Source organism: Centrocercus urophasianus, unplaced genomic scaffold (assembly GCF_019232065.1).
Source record: "Centrocercus urophasianus isolate 14NV4802_14NV808 unplaced genomic scaffold, USGS_Curo_1.0 seq_11, whole genome shotgun sequence".
NCBI classification, from domain to species: Eukaryota; Metazoa; Chordata; class Aves; order Galliformes; family Phasianidae; genus Centrocercus; species Centrocercus urophasianus.
Genome location: NW_024884253.1, coordinates 34435891 through 34447551, shown reverse-complemented (window position 1 = coordinate 34447551; position 11661 = coordinate 34435891). Strand labels below are relative to the sequence as shown.

The window sequence follows — 11661 nt, the reverse complement described above, 5'->3', positions numbered from 1 at the left end:
GTAGGGAACCTGCTTTGGCAGGGGGGTTGGACTCGATGATCTCTGGAGGTCCCTTCCAACCCCTACAATTCTGTGATTCTGTGAAAGATTTCAACAGGTTCATCAGCAATAAAAGGAAGTATAGGAAAAACACAGGTCCATGGCTGAATGTGGCAGGAGATCTGATGACAAAGCCCATGGAAAAGGCTAAGGCACTAGATGCCTTTTTTGCCTCAGTCTTTACTGGTAAGATTGACCTACAGGAATCCCAGGCACCTGAGAACAGTGGAGAAGACTGGTGCAAAGATTTACCCTCATGTTAAGGAACAGTAAACAAACTCAAAAAATCATTTCATAGACCCTAGCAGGTTTTAATCAAGAGTACTGAAGGAGCTGGCTGATCATGTCAAAAGGTCACCCTCAATCTCTGAAAGGCTACGGCTGGGAAGGTTCCTAGGGACTGTAAGAAAGCAAATGTTCATGTCATTACTGTGGGCAACAAGGAGGATCTGAGGAACTACAGTCAGTTTCATCTTACAGATGGAGCAAGTAATCCTGGAAGCCATTTTCAAACACATGAAGGAAAAAGTGGTTGGGGCAGTCAGCATGGATTTACAAAGTGGAAATCATGCTTAACCAGCTTTCTACAGTGAGATGTCTAGCTTGATGGATGAGGGGAGATTGGTGGGTATTGTTTAGCTCAACTTTTGTAAGGCTTTTGACACTGTCTGCCAATAACATCCTCATTGACAAACTGATGAAGTGGAAAATAGGTAAACTGACAGTGAAGGAGGCTGAAAACTGACAGTTCAGACAGGCTCAAGGAGCTGTGATCAAAGCACAACACCCACAGCTCACCAGAGATATACCCCAGGGTTCAGTATTGGGTCCAACACTGTTTATGCTTCACTAATGTCCTGGATAAAAGGAAAGTACATCTCTTGTCAAGGATAGAATATCGAGGAGAAAAGGCTGGTACATCAGGTTTTTTTTTGCTGTCATTCATAAGGGTTTTGACAAGTTGGAGATTGGAAGAAACACAAACCTCACGAAGTTCAACAAAGAAATGAAAAGTCCTGCACTGGAGAGAAATAACTGTATGCATCACTACAAGCCATAGAACAACTGTCTGGAAAACAACTTCACAGAAAAAAAGAACTCAGGGTCCTTGTAAACAACAGCTTAAAACAATGTGTTCTTGTAGAAGAGAAGGCCACGAGCCTCCTGGGCTGCCTTTGGCAGAGCCTTGCAAGCAGGTTGAGGGAGGTGACCCTTACTCTCAAGCACTCTCAGAGATGGGTCCAGCTCTGGGCAACTCACTCCAAGATAAACACATACGCACTGAGTAAGTCTAGTGAAGGGTCACAAAGATAAACAATAGCCTCTGAAATGTAAGGGAAGGCTGAGAGAGATGGGAATGCTCAGTCTGGATATTATCCCTGGCTCAGCTATTATCACTATTATCATTGTGATTCTACAAGGGCCCAATGAAAAGGATGAATATTATGTGACAGTGGTGGAGCACCTTTTCAGGGTAGGACAGGGTAGCTTTGTGAAATCCTGTTATTTTTAAGATATTCCAAACTTTCCAGTTACAACAAAAGAAGCATAAAAGAATGTATGCCTAATGCCTTAGCTGTTCCCAACATCTGAGGTTTGGTCTTACCAGAGATGTCTTACGACAGCAAGCAATAAGCTCCAGTGGCCATGGCACACACAGATGCTCCATTACACTGTCTCTGCTACAGTGAGATACATTAGCTTGTTTACCCTGTCAGTCTCTGAAGAAACTCAAATAACTGCTACTACTGGCTATGGAGGGAAATTACTGATATCCCACAGAAATACTTCTATAATGCTAGAAATACTTGCATTGTGGAATTATTACTGTCATGTATGCAATTTGCCTCCACATATCTGTTTAGATACGTCTGTGAGATACATATACATAAACACACATGTGCTGCACTCAAGAATTACATGTACATCACCAAATATTCCTGAACTATAGACAGGTTATACTGTGGTTGCAGACTAAAACTCTGAGGAGTTTTACTGGGGTACTGGGGTGCCAAAAATGATGAACACAAAAGTAGCTTTTTGCACTCTGGGATAGATTTGTTTTCAGTTGTAGATGCCACAGAAAGCAGTTTTCTTGGGATTTGCTACACTGATTGTAATGATTTCTTTCATCAGTTACATTCACTTCAACCAGCTTTTGTAACAAACGAACGAAACAACAGCCTTATTCGCTGTCATAACACTGGCCATTCAGTGTTCTTCTGCACAAAAGGAAGTCTAATGAAAGAAATGGACACTTACACAAAAGACTCAGGATTATGCACTGTGTTTTTCAACTTCAGTATCCTTCGTTTTGCTTGCTAAAGCTTACAGGTTTAATAATTTCTTTGGAAAAAAAAATATGATCTACAGAATCAGTTGTTATCACTGTTGGGTCATTCAGTGGCATATGTATATTTGATCCCTAGCATAGAGATCTTCTGCATGATTTAATGAGGTTAATTTGTAGCAGAGTAATCAGCATAGATCGCGTAAATGAAACTGATTTTGTTGACACCCAAGGACACAGCCCGTGGATGTAAAGTTTCTTCCCTTTATGTGACAGTGGCACTGTTTGGCCTCTGTAAGGTGATTCTCATTCCATCTAACGCAGCCAGACTGGGTAAGTATATGAAGGTTATCACAGCAAGAGTCTGGCTCCCTGATTTAGTTTTGTGCATTCAGCTGAGAGTAAACACTGGCAAACTTGGGTTAGAAAGGATCTAGCCTGACCAACTGCTCAAAGCAGGGTTAGCTGTGTGTCACAGTAGATCACGTAAGACTAAGTTTAGTAATTTATTACCACCAATTGACCCACAGTAAACTACTTACCCAGCACGAGCTCCTTATGATCACAAGAAAAACTGGTTCAACTAAAAATTCCATGAGAAACCTTTAGCTAATATATTTTACCTTGTATTTGCTGAAGGTATTTACAGTATTAACTTTGTTGTGTGTCTGTGGCATCGCTAAATACACCAAGTTCATGTGTCCTCCTATACACATTCCTCAGCATCACCTGCACCCAGCCTTAGGGATTTGCAAAAACAAAGAAGTTTGCCAGGTACCTGTCCTCTTCGGCAGCCCGTAGCTTCTGGGAATCTTTCCAATAAAGCACACGTTTTTGGAACACCTTTACAAGCATTCTCATTTTTTCTTCCTAGTGAAAATAAGTGATGTAGCACTAATAAATGCAATGAACAAACAGTCCCTTGTTTTCTACTTTGCAGAACAGCAACAAAGCTGCTAGAGAGCTGACACCAAAATCAGTAAGTATTCATAATCACATTTCTCAAATTATGAAACAGAAATGCCAGCTTACATGATGTAACATCAGAGCAGACTGCCATTTCTTTGCTTTTAAATTATTTGAAAAGAGTAGGCTTTCTACCTATTCAAACGTGATTCTGAAAGTATGGTTATATTTTTATTAGCGATTAAGTACATCATTAAAGTATAATTGTTAAAAAGACAAATAATGCCAACAATACTATATCATTTCACCAACTATTTTGATAGACTTTGGCCATTAATAGTTTATCTTACAGGACTCTTTGACATGCAGAGTCTTTTAAGAAATTCAGGTCATCCCTGTAATTAAACTTTCCACAGGACAGTGACAAACAGGTTTTTTAGAGCTCAGATTCCTTTGCCCATACCATTTCTGAACAACAGACCTCACCTACAGGGCAATAAAACATTGAGGATATGTCTTCTGCTTTCCTGTCCTCCTTCAGGATGATCTCTACTATGCATTAACATGCAAAATTCTGGCAGCCCTGCCACAAGGTGAGTGTCACCCTGAATGGATTGTTAGAGGAGCTTGTGGGCAATAAAAAGTCTTGTTCGCTGTCAATGGGGTCTCAGACAGTATTCTATTACCTCCCTTCCCCTGCAGACTTAAAGAACAGGTTCAACAATTTAAAAAACAAAACAAAACATTCAGGAAAAACTCCTTTTTATACTACATTAATCTGAGAAAGTAAAACTGGGAAAAGAAATACAGAATGTTTTACCTTGTTGCCATAACGTAAACTGACTCCAGTCTCCTTTTTCTCGTAGATTCTCATCTTCAGGCAAGAAGAGGCTTCTTTTTTTATCCATCACATCAAGCCCCTCATCTCGAATGAGCTTCCAGTTTTTTTCTAAGGACTGTTATGAAAGCCATGTTACTGCACTGAGAACTTACTGCATTTCACTTTTTTTTTTTTGTTTGTTTGTTTCCATTATTAACTTTCTAATTAAAAAAGCACGCGCACACACACACACACACACACACACACACACAAGTATTCATCATTATTATCAATCTTCCTTATACATACCTATTTCCTTCTGTCACGCTAAGGCAGGAACAATTTTCACAGCATTCTTCAGATTCAATTATACTCATATTAACAATTTCAATGGTCCCCAGACTCTTTGCAGCGAAAGCCTGACTTTACTTGCTCTGGTTAGCCAAAGGGCACTTTAACCGATGACTTTATGTTGCAAGCTAAAAAGAGTACTGGTCTTCTCAAACAGAGCACAGATTACCCAGAAGTGCTCTTGCAACTGGAAAACCACTGTGTAAACTGAAACTCCAAGCACTGACAGAACATCTCAGTTCAAAGAGGACAAATGCAAAGAAGCTACTTCGGTTGACAGCTGTGATTTTAAAACTTCAAAAAGGTCTGCAAAGATGCACTTACACATTGTGATGCTTTTGAAAATGATCAAATACAACTTGAAATGTCAGATGACAATTTATGGATACAACGTGTAAGCTACCTTGTACTTTATACACACCAAACCCACAAGATTGTGGAATTAACATGTCTGCTCTTCTCTGCTGCCTTAGGACATTCTATTTGTAAAAATCAGGCAGATTAGAAAACCTTGCATTCTGCCAGTACTAAGTCCATTTAATGTTACAGTAACAAAACTGAGAAACTCACAGCTTGACAATTGATTTAGATAATAATGACATGACTTTCATTTCCCAGCTACTTACTTTACTTGCTAAACCTTATTTTGGATGAATAGTTTTCATTTTGTCTTTGTGCTCCTGAACAAAGCACTTCTGTAAGACATTTTCAGTGTCAAAGTTACGGCTGGAACATGCTGTCTGTAATACACAGACTACCTCTCACTACAGTCTTTTTAGGCCTGTTAAGGTCTATGAAAATTAGCACTTCTCTTATTACTGTTTTCTCTCTCTTTTTTTTTCCTCCTCTAGCAAACTGCATTCTCTAATCCATCAATAAAAGTAAAAAACATTCATTTTCCTGCTGCAGTCATCCTATTCTCTCCCACTGATGGATTTCCGTAACTCTCCTTCAGTGGCTAACATTAAGAAGAAATGTTCTCAAGAATATCTTTGTAAAACTGATTTTTCTGAAATATAGGATATAAAATAGATTAAAAAATTCCAAGTAGTCAGTGATTCAATGCTACCATTTCTACAGGAGGAAATGCTAGCTTGAATACTTGATTTTGTACAGGCTGGAGAAAAGAGACAAATGAAAAGCTTGCATTTATACAGCAATACAGATAAACAAAACTGGAAAACTTTGAAAGATAATACCAACACATCCCTGTTTCCTCAGACACTTAATCTTTTGTCTGGAAAAATGTAAGGAGTTTTCACCCATGCAGATTAAAAGGTGCATGAAGAGCACTGGTAGTTCAAGTTGTCATCCTTAATGGCAGGTTTGTCACTGCCAATTGTTCACAAGTGACCAGTTGAAAGTCAGCCTGCAAAGTTCTGCAACTGTCCTTGTCTTTAAAATTCCTTCCCTAGCACTTTTGCATCCAAGTGATTTGAATACATATCATTGATTTTGAGCCAACTCCTCAATGGTTTCAGATGTAACTGCCACTGAAATCAATAGTCTTTCTGTATTCTTGAGAAACTGGACCCTCATCTATAAAACAAACTGATAATGCTTTAGTATGAGTAATTCACAAGTCCTAGGTAGAAGGGAAGGTTACAGGAATCCAAACACATCTCAGCCCTGATCTCCTTGATGTTACAGACTCTTAGGCATACACTGAATGGCAGGAACAAATGGATGAGGTGAGGCTCTTCTTGGTTGTGCACAGTGATAGGACAAGGAGCAACAGCCTAAAGCTTCAACATACAAAGTTCCATATTAACATGCAGAACTTCTTTGCAGTAAGGGTGACAGAGCACAGGAACAGGCTGCTCAAAGACATTGTGGAGTCTTCTTCAATGGAGACATTCAAGACCTGTCTAGATGCCTATCCGTGCGACCTATTGTAGGGTACCTGCTTTAGCAGGGGGTTGCACTCAATGGTCTCTTGAGATTTCTTCCAAATCCTGCAACTCTGTGATTCTGCAAATGCATGAAACTATTAAAACACAGTAGCTAAGTTGAGGACTTGGGTTTCAGGCTACTGATCCAAGAGCTAGTATCTACAGAAAAAAATATATTCATGCTCTATAATATGTAAGGAAACAAGCCTCAGGTTGCAAGATTCATATTATATTTAGGTGCAATATTTTCCTTTCAAGTGAAGAATCAGGTGGTGAACAGCATTTGGAGCATATGTACTTGTTTTTTACCAGCTGATTCCCATAAACCTCCATATGGCTTTTTAAATACAGTTCCTAACAATAATGGAACTTTACAGTTGCTTTACATCTGGCAATAGCATAGATTTTATTGGCAAAGAAATTACAATATTTAAACAGGGATTTCTTAATATTGTTTTATTTTTATGTGTGACTATATTAAAAATGTTTATTCTGTGCTATCAAGCACTTTTCAAGGCATACTCATAAATGCCACAGACAGAGATTAAGAGTTTAGTGCCCCCCATGTGAGGCATAACTACTGACCACATGTGCATTTTAATCCATGGGGCTATAAAGTAAAATAATGGTAAGTCTCCAATCCCCTTCACTTTGTTACTGAAACAGAGTAAGAAAGCATTCACAATAACCACAGTTCGGGGAATTCTGATGACCTCCAGTCAAGGGGCAGTTTTTAAAGCCATCTAAAATAATTCCTTACACTCATTCAGTTGCTTGCAGTGCTTAAACATCAGCATGCGTAAGCACCATCTTGCTCTTTTCAACACAGAGCTCTCTTAAGCATCCAGCCAGACTTTAAATACATGTTTCTGTTAATTTTCATCATGAAATATGAGTGTCCAGATAATATTAGCCAGACTACCCAATCCTGTTAGGTGTCTCTCTACCGAAAATATTATGGATATGTGCTGTTGCCAGTACTTTCATTCTTTCTGTATTTTTCTTGCTGCACTTGAGACTTTTAACTAATAAAAGTCTAATAAAAGTCTTAACTAATACAAGTCTAAAGAATCAGTGAAAATTGTCTATACAAGATCCACTCTAATCAATAAGCTGTTCACTGTAGTACGTTGTTGGCAAAGCATCCTTGTAGTCCTTTACAAAACCGTAAGACTCAAAATAAGGAAAGGACAAAGTTACCTAGATCATTTCCCATGTATTACTGGTGAAAAGTGTCTGAGATAAATAGCACTGCAATTCTTTATTTATTATTCTCACCGATTACGAGAACAGAAAAATAATGCTATACTGACATTCTACAAAAGACAACAGAGATAACGCAAAAAACTAAGTAAGATCTGGAAAGGAAAGCTAATTGCCTCAGGGTAGGAGGGTAAGTTTTTGAATATAAAAACAAAATTACTTTTTAGCTGAACTCAAACAATAAATGTATTGAATCTCCAGATCCAAAGCCCTGAACTACTGTGGACCAGAAACATTTCCGCAAGTCCCTTGACACACTTCCTAACTTGAAGGTTTACAGTTTCTGTTCTCTGAGAAATCAGGTCCTCCTTCCTATTCTTTCAAAGAAATTACAAATAACATAACAAAGCAAAAGCAAGCATTAATGGGCAGCTGCTAGAGAGATGCAGAGATCCTCTTTGAACCAGCATGGTATCACTAAGTAGGATTTACCACCATTGTACACCTCTCCTTCTTTGTTGAAGTAACTTCTAAGTAACTAAACAAAACATTTCTTCCTTAGACATCCTGGCTAGCAGTTCATAGAGAATTAAATAAAATATAAGATTGTCTTCTTCAACCTTACTCATCAGAAGGTTAAATATCAAGGCTACATCAGTTATCTAGGCTTTTACTTCATCTTTTTTTTTTTTTTTTTCCCTTTTTTTTTTCCAAATCAAGCAGCAAGGAAGTTAACACCAGAAATGAAAAGATGTCATCCTAAGAAAGTAATTTAACACAGTAGCAATGAATACTGCCCTTTGGAAATGCTTTTTCTTCTTTTACTTCTAAACTAGACCCACACTAGACCAGACTAGCACAGTTCACCTCATGTCCTCATATAACTATGTGAACAGTATGCCACTCAGCAGATTTATTAAAATGGGAGTATTGAAAAAGACAACTTTTTTCTACAGGTTTTCCATGGAAAAATTAAGTCACCATCAAAAAACATCTCCATCTATAATCCCAAGGAACCTTCTGGCCCTTTATAACAAAATCAAGCAAGGTCTGTGCTCTAACATGTTACTGACTATAGTTGCGTTAGTTAACGGAATGAACAAAGACAGAGCTGTCAGAATATGTCAGAGAAGCTGGCTTTAGCACTGCCTCAGCTAGTTGTAGTAGGCTGGTCATGGATAAATCCTCCATTAGGACAGTTAAGCTACCAGAATATCAAAAATATTCTGTTTGCATGTAACAACAAATGTCAAAGTATAGGAAGAGTGCATCCACCCTTCCAGTGCTTCATCCTACATAAAACAATTCTCAATATCAACTAATATTCTTTGGACTTGAAAGCATTTCCCATGCATTCTGCACAAGTGACACAGGAACGTACAGAGATGAAGCAGTAAGTAATAACTGCTGACTGGATTTAGCTGTATGGAATGGGGAAATAACAGCCTCCCATTTAATTCTAGACCAGGCTGCACAGGGCCCCATCCAACCTGGCCTTGAACACCTCCAGGGACAGGGCATCCACAACCTCTCTGGGCAGCCTGTTCCAGCACCTCACCACTCTCTCTGTAAAGAATTTCCCCCTGACATCCAACCTAAATCTCCCCTCCCTCAACTTAAAGCTATTTCCTCTTGTCTTGCAGTTATCAACCCTTCCAAAGAGTTGATTCCCCTCCTGTTTGTAGGCTCCCTTCAGGTACTGAAAGGCTGCAATGAGGTCACCCCGCAGCCTTCTTTTCTCCAGGCTGAACAAGCCCAGCTCTCTCAGCCTATCTTTGTAGGGGAGGTGATCCAGTCCCCTGATCATCTGTGGCTCTCCTCTGTACCCTCTCCAACAGCTCCCTGTCTTTTTTCTACTGGGGGCTCCACACTTGGACACAGTATTCTAGGTGGAGCCTCACCACTCCACTCTGCTAGGTGGAGCAGAGTAGAGGGGGACAATCACCTCCCTGTCCCTGCTGGCCACCCCTCTTCTGATGGAGCCCAGGATACCATTTCCTTGCCGCAAGAGCACACTGCTGGCTCATGTTAAGCTTTTCATCTATCAAGACCCCCAGGTCCTTCTCTGTAGGGCTGCTCTCAAGGACTGCTCCTTCCAGTCTGTATGGATGCCTGGGATTCCTCTGGCCCAAGTGCAAAACTCTGCACTTTGCTGTGTTGAACCTCATCAAGTTCACCAAGGCCCACCTTTCTGGCCTCTCGAGGTCCCTCTGAATGGCACCCCTTCCTTCTACCATGTCAACCGCACCACTCAGCTTGGTGTCGACAGCAAACTTGCTGAGGGTGCACTCGATTCTGTAGCTGATGTCATTGATAAAGATGTTAAAGAGCACCGGTCCCAACACAGACCCCTGGGGGACACCGCTCGTTACCGGACTCCACCTGGACATAGAACCATTGATGACAACCCTCTGTCTGCGGCCTTTCAACCAATTTCTTATCCATCGAGTGGCCCACCCATCAAATCCACATCCCTCCAATTTGGAGATAAGGATGTGGTGGGGGACCATGTCAAAGGCCTTGCTCAAGTCCAGGTAAATGACATCGGTCGCCTTCCCCTTGTCCAGCAATGCTGTCACTCCATCATAGAAGGCCACCAGATTGGTCAAGCGTGTCCTTCCCCTGGTGAAGCCATGCTGGCTGTCTCGGATCACACGCTCATTCCTCATATGATCAAGCATGTCGTCCAGGATGATCTATTCCATGATCTTCTCGCACAGTTGTGTACTGGGGTAATAAATTTCTTCTGTATAAATAATGGATATGCCATCCCTAGAGGTCAGGTTGGATGGGGACCTGAACAGTCTGATCTAGTGAGTGGCAACCCTGCCTATGGAAAGGGGGTCAGAGATGCATGACCTTTACGATCTTTATGATCAACCCATTAATGATTCTATGACTGAAACCACTAATAATCAAAACATACACAAAAGGTGTACTTCCTTCCTAATTTCTAAAATCATTACTGCTGTAATTTTTTTGGAGTTATAAAAGACCTGCTTAGGGATCTGTAATGTCAAAAATAGACAGCTTTTGAAAATACAAACTATTATTAAAAATATAAACAAACCATATGCTTCATTCTGAATAAAAAGAACTTTTAAGAACTAAAATTCTGCGTCATTATCTCTTGCTAAATCCATCCCTGTGAATTGTTTCTCTCATGCAATTAAAAATCTGCCAAAGACTACACGAAGTACTATAAAAGGGACAAAGAACAGAGCTTTTCCTGATTAAGCAAAAAATTTCATGTGTGTGTCCCAGCCATTGCCAAAATTTGCTGTTACTGAGATATTACAGTTGCCTACCATGCAAACTTTGGATTTAGTAATGATTTCAGTCATCCTATCCCCTTTCTCAATTTTTGAAACACCTAAGCTAATTTACCATATCTTAGTGAAATCTTCCACTCCGTCTGAGATTGGTGTCTGGTATTCACAGGTGGTAATCCAGACCTCAGGGACAAGCATTTGCTCTGCTTCACCCCTTAGATTACAGTCATTATTAAAAAAATAAATAAACTAAACAGATACAAACTTCCTTACCTTTACCAGATCTGTATAACCTGTTTCCCTTGCTGTCCACCATGGCTGAGCTTTCAGTCCCTTGACATTGTAGAGAGAGCGCTGCCAGACTGACGCAAAGTGACCTCTTTGGTATCCAAGTTCATACCACTTGTATGCCTAGAATACGACACTTATTAGCAATTAAATTCATATCAATCAAAATTTTATAGAAAAAGCTTATGATCCACTTGATTCTGGGGATATTCTTCTACTACACAGAAGGTATAAACACTTTGAGAAGAAAAAAATGAAAAATCATCAATCCTCAGATATGTCAGTCAGCCAAGTTTGCCCAGTCCAGCATTAGCAAAACAGGACCCTGCACACAATCACTGATATCATATATGGGTCAGTAATTTCATGGTAACTTTGGGAAAGTGGTAAAGTTTATAGAATACTGTTATCAGTGCTATGAGAGAACTTGCATTCAAGTGATATACTTAAGTCACTGTATTTTGACTCTGGTGGAAAAAATCACAAGTAGTAGGAGCAAAAAACAGACAAAAAAACACCTTTAATTCATTTCTATTTTTTTTTTTCTTTTTGCAAGTTCCATGTAAATGTCAAAAGTTTTGGTTAATTCTGCAGCAAAAG

At 39.7% G+C, this 11661-nt stretch overlaps 1 protein-coding gene across 6 annotated transcripts in view; it reads right to left on the bottom strand.

Moving 5' to 3' along the window:
- Window positions 1–11661, bottom strand: part of ASPH (aspartate beta-hydroxylase) — a 102228-nt gene that overhangs the window by 9971 nt on the left and 80596 nt on the right. For all 6 annotated transcript variants that reach the window (XM_042833253.1, XM_042833215.1, XM_042833207.1 and 3 more), the window contains 3 exons: window positions 11047–11184; window positions 4056–4191; window positions 3108–3199 (listed from right to left, as the gene is read on the bottom strand). In XM_042833253.1, coding sequence (XP_042689187.1) covers window positions 3108–3199; window positions 4056–4191; window positions 11047–11184 — 366 coding nt within the window. The remainder of the gene's footprint in view (window positions 1–3107; window positions 3200–4055; window positions 4192–11046; window positions 11185–11661) is intronic.